Genomic DNA, 27,369 nt, shown 5'->3' on the forward strand with positions numbered 1-27,369 from the left:
TGACCTCTGATAGGAAATTATGGCGACTAAAGACCAAGGTAACCGAGTAGGGTGAGTCACATCCGTGTATCATCTTTGTCTTCTTTTAATGTCTTTGTAGTAATTTCATTACTTATACTTTTTATACGTTTCTGTCATTGGAATTTATGAAGGCCTAGAACTAAGGTAGTAGAGTAGTGTTGCCTTAGTTTAGGTTCTAACCCATTTGACTTTATCCCTTCTCGAAGCCTGCTATCATTGAATTTTGTGTATACTGCTCAACATGTTTCCTCTTTATAATTTTAGCCGGGTCTTACGTTTCTGTCTATATGCAGATATTTTTATGCAGGGATTTATTTGCAGGGATTACTTACCATTACAGACGTACATATGAGGACTGCATATGAAGATTGTTCAACTACGTATTTTATTTATTTATTTAAGTATGCATTGTATTTTATCTTTATTTTTAATTTTTTGACTGCCGGAGGTCTTCCACGGAAGCTGCTCTCAACCTGGCGTTAGGAGACAGCCTACTATCCTACATCCCCTTATCCCATTAGATATAAGAATAAGGTTTTGTTGTTGTTGTCGTCGTCGTCTGCATCACAATCCATTCAACAACGTCCAGAAAACTTTTAATTTATACCCACGTGATCACCAAAATCCCATTCTCACTCAATTACAAACCGATTCTACGAAGACCCGTTTGTACACAGAAATGGCTCGAAAATCAGCATAACCTCACGTGCTTATTGATTCAGAAAATTCATAGGACAACGAGCTTATCAAGAATATTGATAAGTAAATTACTTATCGAGAGATAGGTTGTTAAACTTAGATACCCTCCAAAAACGCATTGAAGAAGGGAAAATAATTTCTCTTTCTTCTCTCAACTGTAGTTCGTTGAACGCCAAGCATGAAATGGAACCACCGTTAACCGTTCCAACCAGTCCCATTTCCCACCTTAAAAATTACCAGCCGCCAACTTCCTACACGCGCCGTCGTTTCAATCACCTATTTCCCTTTCAATTCGTCCTCTTTCCCTCTATTTTTCTTTTTCTTTAAATCAAAAGCCAAAACCCCTAGTTTCTTATACCTCAATTGATTAAGATTTTCTTTAAAGGAATTTAAGAAGAAAAGTCGACTCACAGTCTCATAGAGATATAGTGTTTTTGATTCTCCAGTTCCTTGAAGAAGAAAAATTTAAAGACACCGTCCACAGGTAAGCTGTTAAATTCACCTTCATTTTTGTTTTGTTTCTGTCGTCATTTTGAAGGGAGTTTGTTTCGTTTTGTGGTGGACCTCACAGGTTAGAGCAAGAATCGGGATTCTTCTTCAACATGAAATATTTCGAAGAGAAAACTCTCGCCGGAGACTGGGACGAAGTTGAGAAATACCTTTCTGGGTTCACTAAAGTTGATGATAACGGATATTCAACGAGGATTTTTTTTTTGAGATCAGAAAGCAGCAGTATCTAGAAGCTTTGTACCGGTAATCTTTGTTTTTTCCCCTTTTTTGCTTAGGTAAGGTCAAATATCTTGGATTTGTTGTTATTATATATAATTTTTTTGTTGGTTTTTGTTTTGTTTCAGTAATGAAAGAGCTAAAGCTGCAGAGATTTTAGTGAAGGATTTGAAAGTTTTTTCCACTTCTAATGAAGACCTTAACAACGAAATTTCCCAGCTTTCAATACTGGGAATTGGGAACTTTAAGTAATGAAGACTGTGGGATTTGAAGGTTGGTTTTGGATGTTGAATTATAGTTTAAGAGTTTTGACTTGTTTTATTTTTAATATAATGTAGGGAAAATGAGCAGTTATCAAATTATAGTGATACTAAATCATCCTGGAGCATAATGTCGGTTCAGGTCAAGAAACTAATAGAGGCAAATCCCTTGACCAATGAAAAGCTTTTCTTCCCTACGTTGATGCCAGCTCGATTGCGAACTTTGATTAATCAAAGCTGATTTTTGCATCTTGTTACATGACAATTTTTTGTCGTAATTACGGAGTGGACGTTGTTGAATCTGATTGATTGTCTATTTGCAGTTTGATTTGGCAACACCAGCAGTGTGAGAATCCAAGGCCTAATCCGGATGTAAAATCCATGTTCACTGATCATCGTTGTTCGTCCCCTTAACGCTTATGCTCCACTTGGAGTGCATGGTAGAGTATGATCCAAATCTTTACTTTAATGCTTTTTTTCCCCTTAACGTATGTTTCTCAGGCTGACCAATTTAATGATTTTTGTCTCCTGTTATGGTATGCAGTCTTTTCCGCCTAATCCTACTGCTTTAGCATGCTGGATGGTAAATGCCAATCCTTCCTCAGCAATCAAACCTTCTATTATTCCTGCTTTTGCTTCACCCTTGCCTGTTCCTCAAAATCAAGGTAAAATTAATGAACTTCCTTCAAGGATGGATACCTCTCAGTTCTATCTTTTTCCTTCATATATCTTATTCATGTGAGTAAATTTTTCTGGAACGTGTATTATATCTGTTCTTTGTGTTTTCTGCCATCTTTTTGTTTGTTCCCCTGTTAGTAAAAATGTGGGAATAATGACTCAAGGACATTGGTCTTATAATCCTTGAAATTGATTTAAGTTTAATTTGAGGAGAGTCATTTTTTATTAATTCCTTAGGTCATAATCTTCTTTGGTTATCAATTTTCCCTCAGTTCTACATTTGAAACGTCCGAGAACACAGTCAAATACACTGTCAAAGAAACGGTTGCGGTCTGCACAATCTGTTGGTGAGGTAAATTTGTTGTTGATGAGATGCTTCCTACATATTTAGCTATTGTGCTGTAACGTATGATATCAATTAATTGGATTCTTAATTGATGTTTCCAGGTCACATATCCTGCTCCTGCTCATCAAGCTTCATGGTCAATTGATGACCTACCCAAATCTGTTGCTTGTACCATTCACCAGGGATCCAACGCGACAAGCATGGATTTCCATCCTTCTCATCATTCGTTACTCACTGGTAAGATCGCATAGAACTTTACAAAACCATCTTACCTATATTTTTTTAGATCAACATTCATTCCTTTAGTTTTGTTGCAATAGGTTGTATTTTCTTATTTTTCTTTGCATCTTTCTTAATAGTTGGTTGTAGCAATGGTGAAATTTCCTTGTGGGAACTTGGCAAGCGCGAGAGGTAACTGACAGAACCATTCAAGATATGGGATATGGCTGCTTGTTCAGGTCTTTTTAAGGTTGATATTGCATCTTTGAACCCCAAAAAAAAATCTTGTTATTACTGAAAGCAGTAGGAATATTGCATTTGACTGAGATAAATATGTCTGAATATTTGACAAGTTAATCTCCTGTGTCCATAAATGCTTGTTACTTCACTAATTATAGCACTCGTATTGTTTCTGTTACTGAAGACTTGGCCCATCTCCTTTTTAAATTACTTCTCCTCTTCAAAACTCTACTTTAAGGACAAACCATGTCCTCGTAACTCAATCGACTGTGTGTGTGTGTCTCTTTTTTATCTCCTCATTCTCTTCCATCTTAAAATTTTCTTGCAACAGGATAAGGTTTATTCATTTGCTTGCTACTTCTTGAATGCTGGAATTTTGGTAATATACATCTCTTAGGATTATAATTGAGATCTTTTGCAGGCTAAAATTGATAAAGATTCATCCATATCTGTAAACCGTGTAGCATAGAGCTCACATGGAAATTTGATTGGTACGTGCAGTAAAAGTGATTTTCCTTTAATAAATCCAGTTTTGGGCTGCTTCATTGAAATTTTCTTGTTACAGGAATTGCATTTAAGGAACATCTTGTTCATTTGCATGCATATCAAGTGTCTAATGATCTTTGTCCACGTCTAGAGGTATTTATCTAATTCATTTTCTTATTTCTTTCTTAAGGAAGTATTACTCTTAACTGTAAACTGATACCTTTCTGATTTCTGATAGATTGATCCTCATGTGGGTGGTGTCAACGATATAGCTTTCTCTTTACCAAACAAAAAACTATGTGTTGTTACTTGTGGAGATGATAAGCTAATAAAGGTGAGGAAAGTGAATAGAATGAACTGTTTGTTCATTTTCTGTTTGAACTTCATTTGTTCTCAGTTTCAATAACAATCTGTAGGTGTGGGGTTTGAATGGAAGCAAACTTTGTAATTTTGAAGGCCATGAGGCACCTGTGTATTCTGTTTGTCCTCATCAGAAGGAAAATCTTCCGGTAAGAGGTTTCTTTTAATGAAGTGTGGAAGATATTTTATGCATTAAGGGAAGGTACTTTATTGTGGATAAGATGACATTTTGATGTAGAAGTACCTTGTGTCTGCTGCAATTGACTATTACATGTTGCCCGTGTAACCATGTGATGCAATTTTATTGTATTCTAATCTGTAAGATGAAACAAGACAGCTTTTTGTATCAGAAATACTTACAACTACTAAACCTGTGACATCACATATCAGTTATATGTATTACTACATAATAGATGATAAATTGTACTGTTCTTTTTACTTTGTATACTGGAACTTCATCTCTTCAGAAGGTCAGAAGGCAGTGGTGTCAGTGCATATTTTGTCATATCCCTTCTATAAGCCTTGGAAAATGTTTGCATCTGTATTATTGCCTTACATTTTATCAGTTTCATGTTTTATTAATCAGCTTTTACCAGATCAGGACTTGATAAACGTGTTCCTCAATTGTAATTGTTTGTGCATTAAGCTATTGCATGAACTTCTATCATATTGTTACAGTTTATATTTTTAACTTCCATTGATGGAAAAATCAAGGTTTGGCTATATGACAATCCGATCCCGAGTATTAACAATGATGCTCCTGGAAAATGGTGTGGCAGAATGCTCTATAGTGCTGATGGTAGTAGGTAAGTAGATGAAAATATAAGTAGTACCTGAAATGGTTGGTCTTTTCCTCTCAACTGATGCTATATGTCTCATTAGCTATACAAGAGAAGCAACTAATGAACTGTCCTCCCTCTAATTCAGGTTATTCTCTTGTGGGACAAGTAAAGATGGGGATTCATTTTTGGCTGAATGGGATGACAGTGAGGGAAAAATAAAGAGGAAATATTCTGGTTTTAGCAAGAACACTAGTGGTGTAGTACAATTTGACACAACAAAGAATCACTTTTTGGCAGTTGGTGGATATGGACTATACGGATATTCTCACCAGCACAGAAGCTTGGGGGGGGGGGGGAACTGCCGGTTAGCATCTCAATTTTCATTTGAGCTTCCTTTTTTTGCATCTATTTGAATGTAAATACTTTGATTTCAAATTGGTAATCTGGATTTGGATGTATAGAGTTGTTATAATATTGGAACGATAATTATCGGCAAACAAATAAACACGATCGAAAAGGAAAAACAAGAACACCAGGATTTATGTAAAAAACCCAAAGGGAAAAATCACGGGTAGAGGAGAATAATTTTACTAATATGAAGGAAGAAAATACAAGATGATTTTGATGAAAGGAAAAAACTTAATTTCTAACCATGACCTTTAGTATCTATTTATAGTGATAGATACTTAATTACGAAGTAAAATTAAATAAAGTAGAAATATACTTTAATAAAGTTTTATACTTTTAATCAAATTGGGTTTCCTATTTTTCTAATATTTATATTTTAATTAATTTGTGCCACTTTGAATTTGAGTCAAATTCTAACAAATCTCCACCTTGACACGAATTCTGAAAGTGCAAAGGTTTCGAGACAACACCAAAATTTGACGTGACAACCAAACTCAACAAAAATAATTTTTCACTTCAACGAACAGGTTCTCCACCTCTTCCACTCTTGTTATAATATGAAAGTGGAAAAATAATCAAAGCAATATCAACATAAAATAAGACATGCACAAGAGACGAGATTTAACGTGGTTCGACCTTGCCTACCTCCACGGGCGAGATGAACAAGAATTCACTACAAATGTAGAGAACACGAAGAGTACAAGTACATTATATCATATGTATCCCAAAACCCGATGTAACCCGAAATTCTCTCAATCTCTACAAAACTATCTCTGTAACATAAACCCCAAAAGTTACAGAAATCTCGGAAAGATTACATCTCTTCAAAAAAAATTATCTTTCACTAATTAAGCTAAGACATTCTCTATTTATAAAGTCAAATACTTTATCAACAATAATTCTTGCCTAAAACAATTACAATAAAATCCAACTTAATTACCAATTATAATTTGGGTAAAATATAACAAATTTGTTAGAGTTTGGCTCGAATTCAAAGTGACACAAATTAATTAATATATAAATATTGGGAAAGTAGTAAACTGAGTTTGATTAAAATTAGAAAACTGTATTAAAGTAGTTTTCTACTTTATTTAGTTTTTCTTTGTAATCAAGTATTTATTCCTATAAATAGATACTAAGGGTCATGGTTAGAAATCAAGTTCTTTTCTTTCATCAAAATCCTCTTGTATTTTTATTCCTTCATATTAGTAAAATTCTTCTCCTCTGCCTGTGGTTTTTCTCATTGGGTTTTCCACGTAAATCCTTGTGTTCTTTGTTTTTCCTTTTCAATTATGTTTATTTATTTGTCGATAATCATCGTTCCGATGTTATAGCAAACTGGTATAAGAGCTTCGGGTTCAAGATTATGGCAACAATGAAGTATGATATTCCGCTGTTGGATCGAAACACCTGGTTCTCGCTATGGCAGGTGAAAATTCGGGATATTCTTGTACAGTTAGATCTCGATGATGCAATAAAAAGATTTGATGAGAAGTCAGTAACACAATGGACGAATGAGGAAAAGCGTAAGGATCGTAAAACTCTTTCTCAGGTTCTTTTACACTTATCAAATCAAATTTTACAGGATGTGTTGAAAGAAAAAACAGTTGCATCTTTGTGGACAAAATTGGAGCAATTTTGCATGCAGAAATCATTAACCAACAAGTAGCACCTAAAGCAGCGTCTTTATTCGCTCAAGTTGGCGGAAGGTTCGTCTCTTGAATAGTACCTGACCGCATTCAATGTAATTGTCTCTGATCTAGAAAGTTTAGAAGTGAAAGTATGATCAAGAAGACTTAGGACTGATCCTCCTATGTTTGCTGTCTCCTTCTTACTCGTCTTTCAGAGATACAATCTTGTACAATCACTAAACACTCATTCTTGAAGAAGTTTACAATGGTCTGCACTCGTTTGACAGGATGAAATATCTTGTATATGGTTTCGAGCCCTAGGCAGATGGTCTCGTGATGCATGAATCGACTAGCTCAGACAGTGGGAGAAAAGGTGAGCGTTCTTCTAATAATATTGGAAGGGGTAGAACAAAATCTTCCAACCAAGGTAAAAATTGTCTTATTGTAAAAAGATATGTCATGTTAAATCGGAGTGTTACAAGTTACAAAATAAAATCAAAAGAGAAGCTGGAGAGCATAACTCTGAGAAATCTGGTGAGATCGGTATAGTAGAGGAGTACGATAACAGAAAACTCCTAGTTACGGCTGACGACAACTTTATAACAAGTAATGGTTGAATACTTGACTCTGGTAGTAGTTTTCATATGAGACCTAATCGTGACTGGTTTGCGACGTATGAAGTTGTTTATACAGGTGATGTATTTTTGGAAAATAATGTCCCTTGTAAATTCATAGGTATTGGCACAATCAAGATTAAGATGTTCGATGGGATTGTTCGAACAATGTGAGACATGTTCTAGATTTGAGTAGAAATCTAATTTTGTTAGGTACTATAGATTCAAAAGGGTACAAATTCTCTAGTGAAGGCGGAGCTATGAAAATTTGCAAGGACTCTCTTGTTGTGTCGAAAGGGCAGAGAAAGACTACCAAGTTTTATGTTCTACAAGGTTCAACAGTTTTAGATAATATAATTGGTGTTTCATCCACCGTGACAAATAACATTATTGAATAAAATAACCCTGGTCAGAACGGTTATGTGAAGCAGAAAAGAATTCAATTTCGTGAACATAATGAATTTGAAGATGAACTATCATTGATGATCGAGATCGTGCTATGCATGATATTGCTCAGGTGAAACATTTGTGAGCAAAGTTGGTACTTATGATAACCAAGTCGATGTGAAGACTAAATCCAAGCCTAGAAAAAGCTTGGATCCGTCAATGTCCATTACAGAAGATTACCCCTTTGAGGGGGAAACCACGTATGGTGTTCTTTATTTTTCCTTTTCGATCGTGTTTATTTGTTTGCCGACAATCATCGTTACGATATTATAACAAGAGTCTTCCCTGATTGAGATTCAACAAGGAAATTTGCTTGTTGTTACTACAGCAGACAATGGATTAAAGGTTCTTGCAAATGTCAATGGTCTTATGGCATTAAGGGCAATGGAGGCTCGATCTTATGAAGCATCTAGAATACCTCTTGAGATAAAGGTTTTATCTTGCATCACAATGCTAACTTGCTTTGCATTTGCTTGTACTGAGCTTCTTTTGACAACTTTTTCTTGGTAATGGATCATGTATCCGGCTCTGCAGTTTAGTTTTCTTGTCTTCAGATGCAATTCTACAATATTTTAAACTAGAATCTAATTCTAATCACAATTTCTTATAGGATGGAGTTGAGAGAATGAGTAGAGGCACTGAAAAGCCAAGAAATTTGGAGGATGCGTCTGATAAGACCAAACCTTGGGAACTAACAGAGATTGTTGACCCTACTGAATGTCCAACAGTCACCTTGCCACACAATTCGGATACTGCTAGCAAGGTTTCTTTTGTCCATTCTCTCTTTTTCTTCTTCCCACACAAATATATAATAAATATATGTAATTATTCAGGGGGTTGTCTTTTTCAGTTTATTGCTTCTGTGATTTTTAAATTGCCTGTATGTCAAGGTTGCTAGACTTCTTTACACAAATTCTGGCGTCGGGATTCTTGCTCTTTGCTCAAATGGAGTCCGAAATGGTGTCGAAGCGAACAAAATGCTAGCGGGAAGGTGGTTTATACTTTGAAGACATACAATTCTAAATGCAAAACTATATATGAAGGTTCATGTGATGTTTTCTACATATGATTGGTAGAAAACTGTGTAATTTTTTTTATGTGGTTTTGTAGGCCACTGCTAGCATTATTCCACAACTCTGGAACCAAACACTGGTCTTGTTATGAGTATTCATGTCCCATATTTTCCCCAATATGTAGTTCCATGCCTAGCGCTGTCAAAAAATGACTCCTATATAATGTCTGCGTCTGGTGGACTGATTTCATTGTTTAATACCATGACATTCAAGGTAACTAATATTTACTTTGATTTCTACATGTAATGCCTGCATTTGGTGGAAGGGTTTCATTGTTTAATATGATGACATTCGAGGTAACTAATATTTTTATGTTTAATATGATCCCATCAATAGTGTTTTTTTGCTTGATATGATATTGCCTTGATTTGTAGGTAATTACAATTTTAATCTTTGCCACTTCTTCGACCTTCATGGCTTTTCATCCTCAAGATAATAATATGATAGTAATTGGAATGGAAGACTTAGTCATCCATATATACTGTTGTGTCAAAGAGAAAAAGATAGATGATTTAAGTATATATTTGAATATTTTTACAGATTTTATATTCAATATGAAAAGAGGTACTTTTTCCCTTTAGGTCATAACAGGATTGAATGGTCACCAAAACCGGATCACTGGTTTAGCATTTTCAATCAGTCATAACTTCTTGGTTTCTTCGGGTGCTGACCCTCGGGTATTCTTAAACCATTGAATCACTCTGTCTGGTTGTGCATATATCTGCATATCGTTATTTCTAATGAAGACATGGGAAAGAGATCAAATATACTTGTTTCTGCATTTGCTTTGGTTTGGTTGCCTATATAATAAGAGTAATTTTACTACGTCGGATTCTGAAAATTAGGGGTGTATATGAATCAGATATAAGGTTGTATTCGTATTCGTTTATTTATTTTTTAATATGTTCATATTCGTTTATTTATTATTGTCAAAAATGTTTGTTTGGTGTTAGTAAACATGCTCGTTTATATATTCGGAAATGGTGAAATTACACCATTGGTCCTTTAACTCCTTAGATTTCATAGTTTGAACTCTAAAGTTTATTCTGTGTTCAATTTAGTCCATATCTTCATTAATATTTAAAATATAAAAAAATAAAATGAAAAGAAGAACCAGGTAAATAAGTTTATAAATGAGTTTATAAACGAGCTTGTTTATGAACATAAACGAACCGAACACACCTTTGTATTGTTCGGGTCCATTCGATTATTAAATGAACATAAAATTTTGTTCATACTTGTTTATTTAGCTTAACAAATGAACATTATACGAACAGTTCACCCTACTGAAAATGAGATCATTGTATCTAATACCTTACGAAATGTTTCCCATGCTTATTTTCTTGCTCAAAGACAAAAATTAATTTCTGTTGCCTGAAACAAACTTTTCTCATTCTCTTGCATTATGCCCTAATCTTTTCTAATGCTTTGTATTTTCTCTTCTAGTTGGTAGATATATATGACCAGTGATCCTTATTGTTCTTTATTACAATTAGTGTTATGTGCTTCCTTCTTTTGCAGCTTTTCTTTTGGAACACTGGCAACTGGAAGAAGATAAATTCAGTTTCCCTTCAACTGCCAGCTAGAGAGGCCCCTCAGGGTCCCACTGGTGTGGAATTTCACTCTGATCAGGTTCGCCTATTAGTGTGTCATGAAACAGTACTTGCAGTATATGATACTAACAAGATGGAATGCATTCGACAGGTAAAAGGCCTACAGCCTAGATAATGAATTTGAATATATGTGGTGAACAAATTTTAATGCTCTTTTATATTGCAGTGGATGCCCCAAGATGTACTTTCTTCACCTATATCAAGTGCAGCATATTCCTGCAACAGCCAGCTAGTTTATACTACTTTTACTGATGGCAACATTTGAGTGTTCGATGCCGATAGTCTAAAGCTCCAATGTCGTATTGCACCATCCGCCTATATCTATCCTTCATGTTGAGGTTAGCTAGTCGTATTTGAAAGATTGTATCTGAAGACAACACTGTTCTTTCACATTGAGGAAGTTTAATTGCCTGGAGATAATTTGATGTTGAAAACAACACTCCTCATTCACGTTGAAGAGATCTGGTCGCTTTAAATGATTTGCTCGATGTCAAACCTGACGATGACATTATTCTTTCGCGTCGAGGAGGTCTAATCAGTGGACGACATTGTTCCTTCGTGCTGAGGACGTATAGTCGTATATGGATGAGTGTATATGAAGAAACACTGTTCTGCTTTTTTAGTTAAATGTTCTACTGTTACAGTAAAACCATACACGCATTTGTAGTCGCGACACACCCAGAGGAAGTCAATCAGTTAGCTGTGGGACTGACAGATGGGTCCATTAAAGTCATAGAACCCTCAGAGACAGAGAGCTGGGGACTGCCTGTGCCTGTGGATAATGGAACGAGAATGGCGGGACAGCAGCAGCATCCACCCCTAACATTTCTGAGCAGTTGCAGAGATGAAACCTCCCTTCTGCTTTGTAATTTGAAAGTCATCCATGTATATCCTAGTCTTTTTTCCCCAATTATATGTCTGATATACGTGTTTGAACATGGGGAAAAATGTTAGATCACATGAACAAAGATATATACTAGTGTCTGTATATTGGATGCTAACCTCTTTGGTAAATGTGCCATTTAGTAGCTCTTGACTTCATTTTTTTCTAAAAGCAAATGTATGAGAAAAAAATTAATCATAGATTTATTCAGTTTGAGGTTAAAAAAAGTAAGGAAGTTGAGAAAGTTATGAATGCTAATGGCCCTTATGAAGATATGACAAAAAAATTATTGATCATTTTGTTAAAAAGTTCAATAACATGAAACACCAGGTTAGAGATATATTTTATCAATACAAATATTATTATTTTTCCTTTTTAAGGGACAAAAAGGATTAACCTTTTCTTAGTCAAATAGGCAATAATTGATAAGAAAAGCAAGATATGGTGATATGGGAATGGATAGGAACACGCTTTCATTTAATTAACATATGATATTACTGGTCCAAGATATCAATACTCTGCCAGATCATGCTCATCGGTAGCTTACATTTATTTCTTGCAGTTGACATTGTATTGGTAGCTTTTAACTTTCAAGACAGAATTCAATCATTTATCTAAATTTCAACACACCCCACATGCAAAACTAAATGAATGGTTAATGAACTTCAGATGAGAACCTGTCTTAGAAAAAAAGGCCAATGAACAATAAAGCATTGAGTGAACAAAGAATTAAATGGAAAAACAAAGGCCAATGAATATTGGAGTCCTGGATTGTATTTCTATTCAGTGTTAATGTTAAAACTGTGCAATGCCAGTTCCAATTCTACAGTGTTTCTATTACTTTCATTACTGATTCGTTGTATACAAAACAAGAAGACAGATGATGTCTTATACATTTTTCACTAGAAGATGCTTCTGTCTTGTAGGGTTAAAAACAATATCTTTGCTGCTTGAATTCCAATGTCGGATAGGAGTATGCGTTTTTTACAGATATATTCAATTTACATGTCCCCCCCCATATATTTAGGTCCACTGAGGATTGTATCTTAAACCCATTTTCAGATATGCGTTGAAAATGAGTATTAAACAAGAATGGTTAAAAAAAAATCTATATTTCCCCACCTGTTATGTATTCGTAAACAATTTTGACTGCGTCATGGTACAACATCCCATGAAATGAACAAATTGGTATTTTGAAATGATGTTGGGTTCACCTTCTTCATTATCGTGTTTTAATATGAAATGAAGTCCCAACATGTCATGTTCATCAGTGGGGACAAACAATTCATTCCACATCCAATCCATCAGTCATACAAAATCCAGTCAACAAATATACGTGCGCTTTCCTATGGATTTGAATTTGATACAATGTAAATCAGATTAGATCCTATGGTTTCCAGCTACTAACCCTGTAGCTTTTTTAAGATTTGAAGATCTCAAAGCATACGCTTTACCATATCACGTCTCTGATTTACTTTTCATATAGTTAGTTAAGAGGTTAGAGCCTAATTGTAAATTTTAGGATAGATTATACAAATGATATCTAATATTTGAATGACTTTTCGTTTTCTCTATTAAAATTTCAAAAGTAACAAATCAGTTCACCCACTAAAGTATTCAGATAGCATACCCTAAATTTTATTTTATTTCTTAAACTTGAAGTATTTAGTAAGAATATATTCAATTGTTTTTACTGGGTCAAATATAAATATTGAATAACAAATATTAGAAGAAAAACGAATAGTTAAGAAATCTTAGCCATAATTTGGTATCATCCTTGGATTTTGAGATTGCTGCTTCCAAACTCTCCCAAAGCTCGAGGGACTGTTTAGGCTATTTTCACATGGTTCCTTTTCCTTTTGAGCGTTCTACCGGTAGTCTAGCTGTTGAGTGCACCCTCTTTAATTGATGATGTATCATCTTTGATCGAGGGAGATGTGTTACATGATTTAGGGAGATGAATCATTCATATTCATATCTGTTAGTATCTTAAAGATTCATTAATTTATGGCAAATTTCATCTAGAAGCTTTGAATGAATTTTTGGTTATCCAATTACTCTACTATTGGGAATGTTAGTATATATAACAAGAAAGTAAGGGAAAACAAGAGATTGAATAGTAGAAAACACATTCACATGAAAATTCCACTAAGAGAGAGATTTTGCTTCTATAAATTTTTAAAAAAATAAAATTAAAAAGTGATGAAAGAAGTAAGAAAAGTTGTCTGCTAGATTTTATTATTCTGTAATAATGGGTTGGGGGATGAAACTTTAGGTGACAAACTGAGAAACAATTCAAAAGGTTTGTAATCAGAGTGAATAGTGAAGATTTATTCATGGGGTTTTGTAGCAGTCCAAATCAAGCTGAGAAAGTGGTCCCCAAAAAGGTGTTCATAACAGAAGTATCCTAAGGAACCGACAACCAATGACTCAATGCTTAATTTCCCTTTTTCGCATTATTACATGTATCAAAATTTTAGGCTTTTTTATTCTTATATCACCCTTCTCTAATATCCTATTAAAAATACTATTTGAAAGTTATTTATTAATATGATATTTATTTATACCATGTAAAATTATATGTATTGCATTATTTATATTTTTTTAAAAATAAACAATTAAGTAGACCCATTTTTATCATACGTAACATCAAATAAATAAAATAAGTGAAAAGCGCATTAGACAAAGTATGTCTTTCAGAAAATTGTTTACGTTCGATTTTTATTTTACGTTAATGATTTTTAGAGTTTTTTAGATAATAAACTTTTTAAGTTTTTTTCTTCTAGGATTTTGATTATTTCGAAATTGAAATTTTATGTTAGGGAATATTTAAGGGAAAAATTAGGGTAAACTACATAAACATCACCAACTTTCTTCTCACTCCTATTTTGATCATTCAAGTTTCAATTATTTCAATTTAATAATTAATCTTTATACATTAAACTTTTTTAACTACTTTGTCAATTTATCAACAAAGTGATAACATGGCATTTTAACTCAAAATTTTCCTAGTTATTTGACTTTCCAACGGAGGTTCATTGAACCAAAGCACTCACTACTCCAAACACCATCAAAGCAACGATATCCACCAAAAACCACCACTGCAATCCTCACCTTATGCTGCCTTATAAAAGTAGCAGCCAATAGTGGAATCATCGCACCAACGGAAAAAGCCAAAGTCGATGCCACCGCAGCTTGTATGAGATTCAGTTGTTTCTTATCATTGTGGATGTTGTTCGAGCGAGCCAACACCATGAAGTTTCGCTGCCATGGATACACGTGTCTTCACTTCAGAAAACTCTTTGTAAGGTCAGGATAAGATCCAACAACGCCTCCAAATGCAGCAAATGGGTGGTAAAGAGTGGCATAGAGTTAGGGAGAAAACGATAGTGTGATAAAAAGTTCAATGTTCAAAGCCGAGCAATTAAATTAAAATCTTTTAAAGTATAATGAATAAAATATGAGTGATAAGAAAGTTTAGTGATGATATACATAGTTTACCCTTAAAACTATTTGAAATTATTATATATAAATATATGTTAAGAACAATTTTATTTAAAAATAGTATTAAAAATATAAAATATAAATGATTAAAGTCAATGATTATTGTTCATTATTATGAGATGCTAAAATGTTGACTATCTTAAGATAAATTATATTGTTCACTCTAAATTTTAAAGTCAACACTAGATAATTGATTCGAGCTATAGATGGATTAATTAGTATATGTAACTTGAGTTTTTGAAGAAAATATAAGCCTAATCGAATTGGACTTGATCTTATTAAAGGGACCTTTGAAATTAGGATGAATGATGAGGGACTGAAAATATAATTAAAAACTCATAGCACCCGATCTCGAAACTTGTGAAGATGTTGAAAAGACAGTGGTTAGTGTTCCTTCTTATCCTCTGACCAGGTCAACTACCCCCCAAAGAAATAATGCAATTAATGAGGTTCATAAATTTTTATTCTGTTCTATGTGCCCCAATTGCACAAAAATCAAACTTTGATTCCTATATGAACTTCCCACTTTGTCCCTCCCATTCAATTTCCATGACATACATCAATGATGACCTGTAATTATTCCCATATAATATATACTCAAATGGCAGTATGAAAACTTCATAATAATATATGTACATTCTCGTTTTGACACAGCTCAGGCTGACCATCAAATTTTGCCAAAATCTTGATTCCTTTCTAATTTAATAAATTAGATATTAATAATTAAAAGATTAAAATTATTATTTATTTTTTAAAAATATTTTTCCATATGACGGACGCTCAAAAAATATTTTTATTCTATTGAATTTAAAAGGGTAAAGTATATAAATGATATTCGATTATAAGGTATTATTTTATTAAGTCTCTCAACTATTAATAATTATAATATAATTATTTGACTATATGGCTTTATTTTGTTGAGTTATCTGACAATTTATATGTTATAAACTCATATTTTTTCATTAAAATAATTGATGGTCGTCTGAATTGTACGTTAACCTATTGATTAAGATATGATAAAATCATATTTTAATATTACATGCTGGCACTGTGATTGCTTTCAAGCAATGTTCGAAGATATAATGTTTAAAATACTATCTCATTAACATAACATAAACATAGACTCAATATAAAATACAACTCAAATGGTTCTGATATCATATTTTATCATATCTCAATAAACATATTAATGTCAAACTCAAACAATCACTAAATTTTTAATAAAAAATCGAATTTAAAATATATTAATAATCAAAATACTTAGTAAAATATATACTGTACTTTATCAATTTAAAAAAAATGATCATTTATTCATTTGTTGAAGTGCTGTGTTGTGACTTCCCGTACTGTCAAGTGATTGAGTCCAGGCTTGCATTTCCTCAATGATTGAACAAGGGACCTACTTTACCCCTCTTCCCTGTCATCCCACATGCTCTCTCCTCTCCTACCCCGCGTTTCACCCCTTTTGCCTGCTACCCCCATACGTGTCACTCTGGGTCTTCTTCCCCCACAAAACCTACCTCTTAAACCTTCAAATTTTCTCAAAATTAAACCCACCAATCACTTACTCTCTCCCACTAATCTTCTCTTAACCGAGCCGTTTAAAAACAAATTTGTCGGCGACAGACGTTTTTCAATCATGTTATTAGTGGCCATTACTGCTAATTTATTACAATTATTATCTTTGATTACACTGCTCATATCGATGAATATTGAAACAAATAAAATAAATAAAAGCTGTCATTTCTTCCAAATAGAAGTAGGAAAAAAAGTGTTATTTTTGTGTCTTTTATATATGATTAATGCTCATAATCCACATGCCTACAGAAAGCACCCCTGTTTTTGCGGTTCTTATTTTCTTCTTCCTCTCCTCTTTTTTTATTTTATTTTTATTTCTACAGTTTGTTTCTTTGTTAAGTATTTGAAACTATATCAAATTTTCTTTTTTCACTGCTTTCTCTATCTCTCAGTTTTTCTGTGGCCGTTGACGTGTGAAAGATGCCAGTAAGTACGTTTCTTTTGGCTTGTATTTGATTCTTCTTCTCTCTTTTTTTCTTTGGATTTGCCAAATCAATAAGTACTGAAGCTTCGATCTTATGTATTTGCTGAATTGTTTCTGGGATTTTTTGCTAACTGGATTTGCCCATCATTGTACCCTGTTCTTGAGTTTGTGAAATTTCAGTTCATTATACAACCCTTTGTTATCACATTTTTAGTTTCATTAGATTTGAAAACTTCCAACTTGTTCATCTTCCTTGACTTTGGAGTTATCTTTGACATTGGAATTTATAACGGTTCAATAGTTGTTGTTTTTTTGCAGTTTATGTATTTGCTTTAATGTCTACTTAATTTCCTGGTAAATTCCCTTTGATTTTGACAATCACCCATCATGATTAATTCATCAGATTTGTATAATATGTCCAAAGTTTGTTTTCTTCTTTGTTTAGACAAATTTGTTAGCAGTTTTCTCTTTTGGCCTCACTACCTTAGGAGGCGAATCTACTTTTGCTGCTACCATTTGTGTTGTATTTTAGATGTTTTTACATAGTTTTGATACTGTCTACCACTTATCAGTTCGATATGTTTTCGAGCTTTTTTAAGGTGAATGTGGGTTTGATTCTCTTTTGTTATTGTCTTGTTTATTTGATGTGAAATTCTTGAACTTTTTTTAATTGCATATTATTGTTTTCTTTTCGAATCATCTATCTCCATTAGTGTCAGAATATCGACGGTTCGCCGTTTTTCCATTCAACTTGTGATGTAGGTGGCATTGCTGTTGCTGCTGGCATTGTGCAATGCTATCGGAGTTAATGGAGAAGTGAGAAACGGACAATGTGATCTTAAGTCGACATTGAACTCGAGACCGCATAGTGTATCAATTTTGGAATTTGGTGCTGTCGGCGATGGCAAAACGTTGAATACCATCGCCTTTCAGAATGCCATTTTCTATCTCAAGTCTTTTACAGACAAGGGTGGCGCCCAACTATATGTGCCGCCTGGAAGATGGCTTACGGGAAGTTTCAATCTTACGAGCCATCTCACTCTCTTCATGGAAAAGGGTGCAGTCATTCTTGGATCTCAGGTATTTGTTTTCCTATATTTTTAGGCATGAATTTCCAATACAAACATATTACTAGGAACCATTTTTGACCTTGATTTTGTTTCATACTTTGTTAAGGATCCATCTCACTGGGACATTGTTGAACCTTTACCCTCGTATGGTCGAGGAACCGAACTTCCCGGAAAAAGATACCGGAGTTTGATAAATGGGTACATGTTGCATGATGTTGTAATAACCGGTAAGATTGGTCTCCACCATGTTCATTAAAATCTTGATTGAATCTCAGATAAACTCACATGCTTTTTGCACTAGGTGATAATGGAACCATAGACGGACAGGGTTCGGTTTGGTGGGAATGGTTCACATCTCATTCTTTAAACTATACCCGCCCTCACCTCGTGGAATTTGTGTCTTCCGTATATGTGCTTGTTTCAAACATTACTTTTCTTAACGCCCCTGCATACAACATTCATCCAGTATATTGCAGGTTTGTTTGTATACCTTTCTGATTGCTTTTAAACTTCTATCCGATCCGTTGACCGTTCCAGAAAGTTAAATTATATCTACTTGGATGTTATGCAGCAATGTGCACATTCATGACATATCGGTCTATGCTCCACCAGGATCACCATATACTGTTGGCATAGTCCCAGGTTCGTGACGACTAATATCTATTTGTTTGTATTGAGAACCCAAACTAAAAAAAATTAGCTGACCTTATTCCCATATGTAATGGGGTAAGGGGAGGTAGGATAGTAGGCTGCCCCCAACGCCAGGTTGAGAGCAGCCCCCAACGCCAGGTTGAGAGCAGCTTCCGTAGGAGACCTTCAGCAGTTAGAATTATGAATTGCCCACTGTGAGACTCGATCCCACGACCACAAGGTTAAGAGCCTTGCGCTCTCTCTCTGAAAAAAAATGGTAACTAAAAGAGTTGTTTAGGTTAATTTTTCTGTCAAACCTTTCACGAAAAATTGAATGTTTAACTATTACTTGGTGCACGGAAAATTAGTACTTAGTGAGTGGTCATATTTCATATTAAAATTTACTAATGTTTTCTTATGTTTATTAGAGCTGAAGTCTTTGTTTTATACCTCAAGTGTTTGTCCAATCTTTATCTTTCATTGTGTTTTTAAGGATGGTTGTGCAGCAAAATGATTTCTGAATCGTTCTTAACATTCTGTGTTTAGATTCGTCGGATAAGGTTTGCATCGAGGACTGCAGCATTAGAATGGGTCACGATGCGATTGCTCTCAAAAGTGGCTGGGATGAGTATGGCATTGCTTTTGGAAGACCTACAACAAATGTCCACATCAGAAGGGTCCAACTTCAATCATCCTCAGGCTCTTCTCTTGCTTTCGGTAGTGAAATGTCTGGTGGCATTTCGGACGTCCAAGTGCAGCAGCTTCACCTCCATGGCTTGTTGACTGGTATCGAGTTTAGAACAACAAAGGGCAGGGGTGGTTATATTAAAGAGATTATCATATCAGATGCTGAAGTGCTAAATGTTGGAACAGCTTTTAGTGCCATCGGCAATTGCGGATCCCATCCAGATGACAAGTTCGATCCTGATGCTCTTCCAGTATTGGAGAAAATAACCTTACAGAATATCATTGGCACAAACATAAATATGGCTGGAAACTTCGTTGGGATCCAAGAATCTCCGTTTACTTCTACATGCCTTTCAAATATCTCCTTATCAATCGATTCTGCCTCGTCCTATTCTTGGCAATGCTCATACGTTTCAGGCTTTTCGGAGTCCGTCTCCCCCAAACCATGTCCGGAACTAGAGAACTTCAACGCATCTTCATCATGTTTTTCCCTCGTGAAGCCAAATGGAAAAGCTGCAATATTATGATGCCATCTTTCCGTACTAGAAAAACACAAAATTCTCGGAGATTCTTTCAAATAAAACAAATGCCTAGAATACCTATTTATTCGTGGATTCATGTTGTCATTTTGGGCATGTTGTGCAAGCCTGCAGATTGTTTGTACAGCTCAATTTCTTCATTCTTGTGTAAGCAAATTTTTGGTAGCACTGGTACAAAAAGCAAAAAAAAAAAAAAAAGTTATTGGGGGTACTTGATAGTATTGTTGATTGAATTATTTTCCATGTTTATAGCATTGTTCCAGGTAAAATTCGCATTGTAAAATCTTTATATCACTTGGTTTGAACTGTCGAAGGAAATGGTAGATAAACAGATGCCAAAAAGGGTTCATTTTGTTTGAATAAGTTGTTTTTAGTCATTACATTGAATGAATAAATTGTTTTTAGTCATTACATTGGAAATAGCTTTGATGTATTATTACCTCAAGATGTGCGGGCATTATTACTAATTAAACAAATATTATCTTATAATTATTCGAGAAAAAATAACAACACATGTGGAAGGTGTATTCCTCCAAGTAGACAACAAAGATAAATGCAAAAGGTTATGTGAGCTAATTTATCAGTTTTTCTCTTTTAATTCCATATAAGACGAGATAAAATTAAGAGAAACCAGCCATGATTTTCCTTAATACCATAATTATCTTTTTTAATATTTTCCTTTTTAATTTTAACTCAAAATCTCATTTCTATGGCCATTGGAAACAATTCTCTCCCGATTACTCATATCTTTTTAACGAATCTAATCATAGATATCTTAGGTTAGCTTTCATATGTTGACTCTAAAATTCGCGTCCTTACACATATAATTTCAGTTCGGGTCAATTTTTGAATTTGGCAATTTCATATTCATGTTATTAACTTTTCATGATCAAATCGAATCAATTTTGAATTCAAATTAATCTGATCTGGTTTGATTTAAAGTTGACATATCTATCATTTTTTATTTAATAGGGAGCGACCAAAATAGAATTAATAAAAGACATTAGCAACAAAATTAAAACTTTTATAGTTTGGCGACATAACAAAATATGCCGATAGTTGGGTGATTATCGTAATAGTTTACCTTGTATTTCACATTTTATTATTGTTTTTGAATAGTTCGAGAGTGATTATAAGGTAGTATCTGTTCAGAAATTTTTTAAGCCATTAATAACATACATTCACCTTGCAGACGCAACTACTCGAACTCAAATTCTCTAGAAATAAAAATATTTCCTTTCACCACGGATATCATTCCATGAATTTCACATATTAAAATATATGTAATGGACCATAAGCCCAATATGTTTTGGCACGCGGCAAACAGAATTGGGCCTTTGGATAACTTAAAAAGTAATGAACCCAAGAGATAAACTTTGTGTGGATTCTAAATAAATCAACTTGAAACTGGGGTCAAAAGTACTCTATAATATAAAACTTTAGTGTGCACATATATAATAATATAAAATCTAATAAGTTTTATATTTAAGCTTAATTCTTCTCCACATCTTAAATTTTAAGAAGACATGTTAATATAATTAGTTTGGTTTACATCTTAATATTGTGAACTTTTATTTTACTTTTAAATAATAATATATAGCACCATACACATATTGACTAAAAAAATGCATGGATTGATCTTCAAGTTGTATTTTCATAATTTCATGCAAAAAGAGAAGTTTTAGTAAGCTTGCTGTATGTAGGAGGAGCGTGGATGTGATGCTCGATTGCTGTATGTAGGAGAAGTTTTAATCTGAAGAAAACAAATATGAAAGTGATGAATTACATTTTCAATTTGTTTCTCCTTTTTCAAATAATTTCATTAGGCTCTGCAGATGTTATCGCTGTACAACCTTTTAAAACTAGGAAAGAGTCGATTTTGAAGTATTTGTCATTACATAACATTAACTTAGATCTTCCAGCTTAAATAAAAATTATCAATTTTGATTTGATAAGGACCATGATTGAAGCTTAAATATTAAATAATACCGACCGTATGATGTAGGCGATTTAAAAACATCTTCAAAAATCTTATATAGATCTACAAGAACAAACGGTAATCCTGAAAGTGTGGATTGCAAGTCTTTTTATAAAATTAAATAGCCTTTGGTTAAAGGACAATGCTTTTTTATTGGATATTTCGTAGCACTCATTACTTAAATTTAAATGCGGTTCACATCCTAATAGAAAAACATTATTCACCACAATTTTACGTGCACCAAGTTGATCTCTGCATGTATGTCAAAATAAAACATCTAGGCCTGTAAACGAACCGAACGCACACGAACGAATGTATGTTCATGTTCGTTCATTTAATAAATAAACGAACATAAACGAACACGAACATAAACGAACAAATTTTTTTTTTGTTCATGTTCGTTTATTAAGGAATATAACTTGTTCATGTTCGTTCATTTAATAAATAAACGAACATAAACGAACACGAACATAAACGAACACGAACATAAATGAACACGAACATAAACGTTGGAGACCCTACATTCCATTGTTCTTTCATGAAAAATAGTCGACAATGCAAATCAACCAAATCTACAGTGATAAATAGCTTAAGAGCTTATTAGCAGTGATGAATTGTTTGAAGATATCAAATATTTCGATCGATCTTTTAAAGATTGTAAGGTATGTCTCATAAATATACCGGTAAAGAGGACAGGGGATGGAGCAGAGTGAGCGAAGCGAACGCAGCGAACATCAACTATCCTTACAAAGAAAGTCTCGTAGAGGGGGTTACGATTATGTGGGTTGTGGGTGCGGGGGCTGCGCCCTTGCGGTACGGTACAGGGTTAATTTTGGAATTATGTACCAGGGTTTTCTATTATAAATAGAGATGTAACCTAAACCTATTATCATTGAATAAAAATTTTCTAGCGCCGCCTAGGCACCGAGGACGTAAGCACATTGCCGAACCTCGTTAAAATTCTTGTGTTCTTTCGTTTACTTTGCCCGATTTATAAACAAAGATATTAAATGATTCACATGACTTTAATTTAACGCTATAACATTTATCTTAGTGTTCCATGATTACAAATGAACAATCATTTTCCGCTATTACACTCTTTTTTCAGAAATTGCATAGAAACCTTTGTTTTGTTTTTTGGCAAATTCTATATATTTTTCTTTTTACTGATGCTCATATACTTCCGATTTTTACCTTTATCTTCCCATCTATTTCTAGAAAGAAGTATTATGTTTTCTTGAGTTTTAGATGTGAAGATACCCACAATAACTTTACATATCAACTATTAAGTCAAATAAAATAGAGAAAGAGATGAAAACAGACCTGTAAAACTTTATATTGCACTATAATATAACTTGTTTTTATAACTTGTTTTGAATCTTTCAGAGATCGTCTCCACTCTCCAGTGAACAATAAGGTTTGGTAAAAAAAAGGGGGGAAATGAATATAAGTGCGAGGTGCCTCACAGGTTAACATATTGGATTTAATCTTCAAATAAAATTGGGTTAATTATGGAGTTGGTCATCAGAATATCAGATTAATATTTTAAAGATACTTACAAATTGGTCACCAAAATTGATTTAAGAAGATTGTGTTAAACATAAAAGAATGAACATAAACGAACATAATCGAACGAACATAAACGAACATAACCGAACGTTCACGAACGTAAATGAACGAACGAGACCTATGTTCATGTTTGTTCATTTAATTAAACGAACAAAAAATCTTGTTCATGTTCGTTCATTTAATAAATAAACGCACATAAACGAACTTCCCGCCGCACGGTTCATGAACGGTTCGTTGAACGTTCAGTTCATTTACAAGCCTAAAAACATTTGTCGTACCTAATGAAACAGTTTGAAAAAGGAGAAACAATTAAAATCATCGTTTTCATATTTGTTTTCTTCAAATAAAAGAGTGTAAAATTGATTGTTATATTTATTTTGAACTAATATTTATATAGGTTATCGACTCTTTCGGTTTTGATTACTTAATAAGTTTATAATTAATTTTAAGTTAATTGCTTTCATTAAGTGTTAAATGTTTCAATATTCGGTTTTAACGTATAATCCTTCCAGGCGCTCGGGAAATACCGTCGCAGATCATCTTGCCAAACTTGCGTGGTTAGACAGTTTGGATATTGTGACTTATAGTCAGCCTCCTCAAGGAGTTCATGAGCTGCTGCAGTCGGACAATACGAATGGAGAAATTATTGGTTGAATCCTTGTGGTTCATGGGGTTTAGCTCGACTCTTTAAGCTTTGTTTTAGTCTTATTTTTGTTGTTGTTGCCGTTCTATTTTGGCATGTTTGTTTTCGCTGTAGAGGTATTCTCGTCTTTATTTTTGTAATGCTATCAAATGTACTCTTTTCCTTTGATTAAGTTTACAAGATTTTGAATGAAACCTTTGGCAGCATCCCCTCTTTAAACAAAAAAAAAATGGTATAATCCTTCCATATTTACTTAAGTTACTAGATAATGCAACTTAAAAACTCATTACTCAATAACGATAAATGACTTTAATTTCTTCTATTTACCGAGTTTGTCAATGCCATTATTCCATAATTTTAAACTCATGTATCTTCATTTATCCATAATAATTTTATAGTTGTCGTTTTAGTTTAAGAGGCCCTCTACCCAATCCCTATCACCACGCGATCCAATCAGCCTTATCGCCCAAAAAAAACGTAACCCTCTGAAGCTGCTTCACGTGATGGTTTGGTCCTCATGCCAACAATTTGGTCTGAACTAGAAGAATGTGAATGGAACCAAGTTTAATTTAGCATCGACTGAAATACTAATTTATATCGTTATATTTAGTTTGAGTATGAAAAAAATCAAATTAGAATATAAGCAAATTACACTCCACACTACAAAGTATTGAAAAGAAAAAGTTGTAAAAAATGATTTGAAAAAAAATTAAAATCAAATTTAAATATGTTGTCGCTTGGTCTATTATTTTAGAAATAAATCTATCTTGATTGATGTAAATCTTGAAACGAACATCGTCTTTCGAGATTAACATAGTATTTTAATATTCGTATCCCCGAATATCGAAATAAAAGTGAATTGATATTGCTTTTTTCGAAAAGATAGAATTGAGGCTGAAAATATTTTTGATTATAATATGTCGATCGAAAAGATATTCTAAAAGCAAAAAAAATGTGTAAGAAATAAGAGAAATTATCGCGATAAATGCATATTTTATAGGCTCAAATTGAAGGCAAAAATGATAAAAAAGAATGCATGCAATATTAATGGGTTGTTGAAAAATGTTTAAAATCCATATTATAAATACTCCAAAACAATCGAAATTAGGCCTTTTAAACGAGAAATTATAAAAAAAACGGGTCAGAAAATTAAGAGTCAGAATAGTTTTTGTTTGACTGTAATTGGTTTTTTGGAAAATAAATTACTGAAATTTAAATTCTGGAAAATGAATTACATTTCTGGAAAATAAATTACATTTCTGGAAAATAAATTACATTTTTTAAAAACATATGAAAAAAGTTTTATGATGTTTCGAAGATGTTATTTAAACATTTTTCCACTAGTTGAAGAGTTTTTTTAAAAATTATTTATTAAAATTATTAAATATAATAAATAATATTATTTATCATAAAACTTAATATTATTATTTTAAAATATTAAAATAATTTATTTATTATTAAATATTATTTTTATAATTTTATTAATAAAAATATTAATATTGGTATATTTTAGTGAAATAAAATATAATAAATTATATTAATTATTTATTAAAGTAATAGTGTTATATTATATTTTAAAAATATTAATTAGTATATTTTAAATATCTTTACTAAAATATTATTTAAATATATAAATAATATTATTCATTATTAAATATATAAAAAATTATTATATATTATTAAAATAAAAATATAATATCTTATATTATTATAATATAATTGATTATTTTATATAATATTAAAAATATAATATTATATTATTATAAATATTAATAAATATATTTTAAATATTTTAATAATTAATATTTTGACGAAAATGATATTAAAATATTTTATTAATATTAAATTCATAAAATAAAATTATTTTGAATATTTTTTGCTTTGAAGTTAAAAGTTCGGAAAATGACTTACGGAAAATGAATTCGTAAGTCATTTTACAAAAAACACAAAAGAAATTCTGTTACTAGAAAAATGAATTACATTCCGGAAAATGAATTACGTAAAACAAACACGAAAAACATTTTCCGGAAAACAAATTACGTGAAATAAACACGAGAAAACATTTTACAGAAAACGAATTACATGAAACAAACACGAGATTTCAAAAAAAATCAATTCCGTAATTGATTTTACGGCAAACAAACACACCCGTTTTAACAGTTTGAAATGGTCTAAAGATATTTAAATTTTGATAATAGCCCTTTCAAATTGTTTGAAAGGTCCAAAAAGCAAGGTTTTTTTTGTTGTTGTAAATATTAGATCTTTATGTGAGATCAATATTTCTCACATCTTTAAAATATGATATTATTAACTCCAACACACATGGATTAAGTCATGCAAGTATTTTCATATTAAAAAAAAAGTCATGCAAGTAACAACAATGTATATGTAAGAAACTTGTTTTCTACTTCTCAATAAAGTAAATAATAAAAGACTATTAAAAAGTATTTTCCTATCCAATGGGTTCGATATTCTTTACCTTACAAACAAACTTCCGTCGATCGTTGTTATGATGGAATTTTTATTTTCAAAAATAATTTATGATTTTCCTAAAAGATTGGAGTAAAACAAAATCAATATTGAGACTGTGCAAACATTAAGGAAGTGAATAAATTACACCCAAAATCGTTTCATGCAAGGAACTGCTTAGTAGGATTCTTGGTTGATGTAAGAATATGAAAGAATGCTACTATCAACGAATCAAGTTCATCTTGTAACCAAGAATATCTGATAAGGAAAATATGTTGGTGTAAGGTTTAGCTATGGCTAAGTAGAATTCTTTTCATATAGGCTTTGCTGCTCTGCTATGATTTATAACTGCTAATTGCGGGCAACTGTTGAGAATAATACGTATTACTCTCTACTATTACATATGCGTAAAATATATGGTTTACATTTGTTCTGTTATCGATCAAGAGCATGCTCAAGTAAATACAAAAGCCCACCAGAAAATAATTCTCTCAACTTTTTAACAAATTGAGTTTCATAAAAGTAAATTACGACTTCGGCTTTGTTTTGGGGTCCATTGAGGACTGTAGATTTGGTTGAGAAAGGCCACCATGCAAATGTGTGTTTGGAATCTACAGAGGTTGAAATTAATCAAAGGATATGAAACGGGAATAATGAAAAGTATTCGACTTTCTGCAGCTTTCTTTACGAAACGAATTGAAACACAAAACACATGGAGTATATAATAAAATCTAAAGCTGCATTAATTTCAACAAATTGTAGGGGGAGCAGAGGGAGTCCTCCAGCAAGAAG

The 27,369-nt window shown here is 32.8% G+C and overlaps 1 protein-coding gene and 1 pseudogene across 2 annotated transcripts; both read left to right on the forward strand.

Moving 5' to 3' along the window:
- The first annotated feature begins 19 nt into the window (after positions 1 to 19).
- Positions 20 to 11,451, forward strand: LOC120213358 (annotated as a pseudogene).
- A 5,521-nt stretch (positions 11,452 to 16,972) lies between these two features.
- On the forward strand, positions 16,973 to 20,100 carry LOC120213066 (probable polygalacturonase). Of its 2 annotated transcripts, none has more exons than XM_039211202.1 (6): positions 16,973 to 16,994; positions 17,755 to 18,072; positions 18,169 to 18,289; positions 18,364 to 18,538; positions 18,634 to 18,704; positions 19,239 to 20,100. In XM_039211202.1, exons 1-6 carry the CDS (start codon positions 16,989 to 16,991, stop codon positions 19,904 to 19,906), a joined length of 1,359 nt encoding a protein of 452 aa, XP_039067133.1. In that variant the 5' UTR covers positions 16,973 to 16,988; the 3' UTR covers positions 19,907 to 20,100. The 2 variants fall into 2 exon arrangements, with proteins under 2 accessions (XP_039067133.1, XP_039067132.1); XM_039211201.1 differs by lacking the exon at positions 16,973 to 16,994 and adding an exon at positions 17,556 to 17,591.
- Positions 20,101 to 27,369: the final 7,269 nt, after the last annotated feature.

This window comes from Hibiscus syriacus, unplaced genomic scaffold (assembly GCF_006381635.1).
Source record: "Hibiscus syriacus cultivar Baekdansim isolate YM2019G1 unplaced genomic scaffold, ASM638163v2 tig00110020_pilon, whole genome shotgun sequence".
Classification (NCBI taxonomy): domain Eukaryota; kingdom Viridiplantae; phylum Streptophyta; class Magnoliopsida; order Malvales; family Malvaceae; genus Hibiscus; species Hibiscus syriacus.

What these genes read in the sequence shown, in the direction of transcription:
- LOC120213066 (XM_039211201.1), top strand. Translation starts at nt 17,571, where the DNA reads ATGTTTTCGAGCTTTTTTAAG. An exon ending in CAGTCATTCTTGGATCTCAG is followed by an intron (nt 18,073 to 18,168) that starts GTATTTGTTTTC and finishes TACTTTGTTAAG; the next exon opens with GATCCATCTCACTGGGACAT. An exon ending in TACTGTTGGCATAGTCCCAG is followed by an intron (nt 18,705 to 19,238) that starts GTTCGTGACGAC and finishes TTCTGTGTTTAG; the next exon opens with ATTCGTCGGATAAGGTTTGC.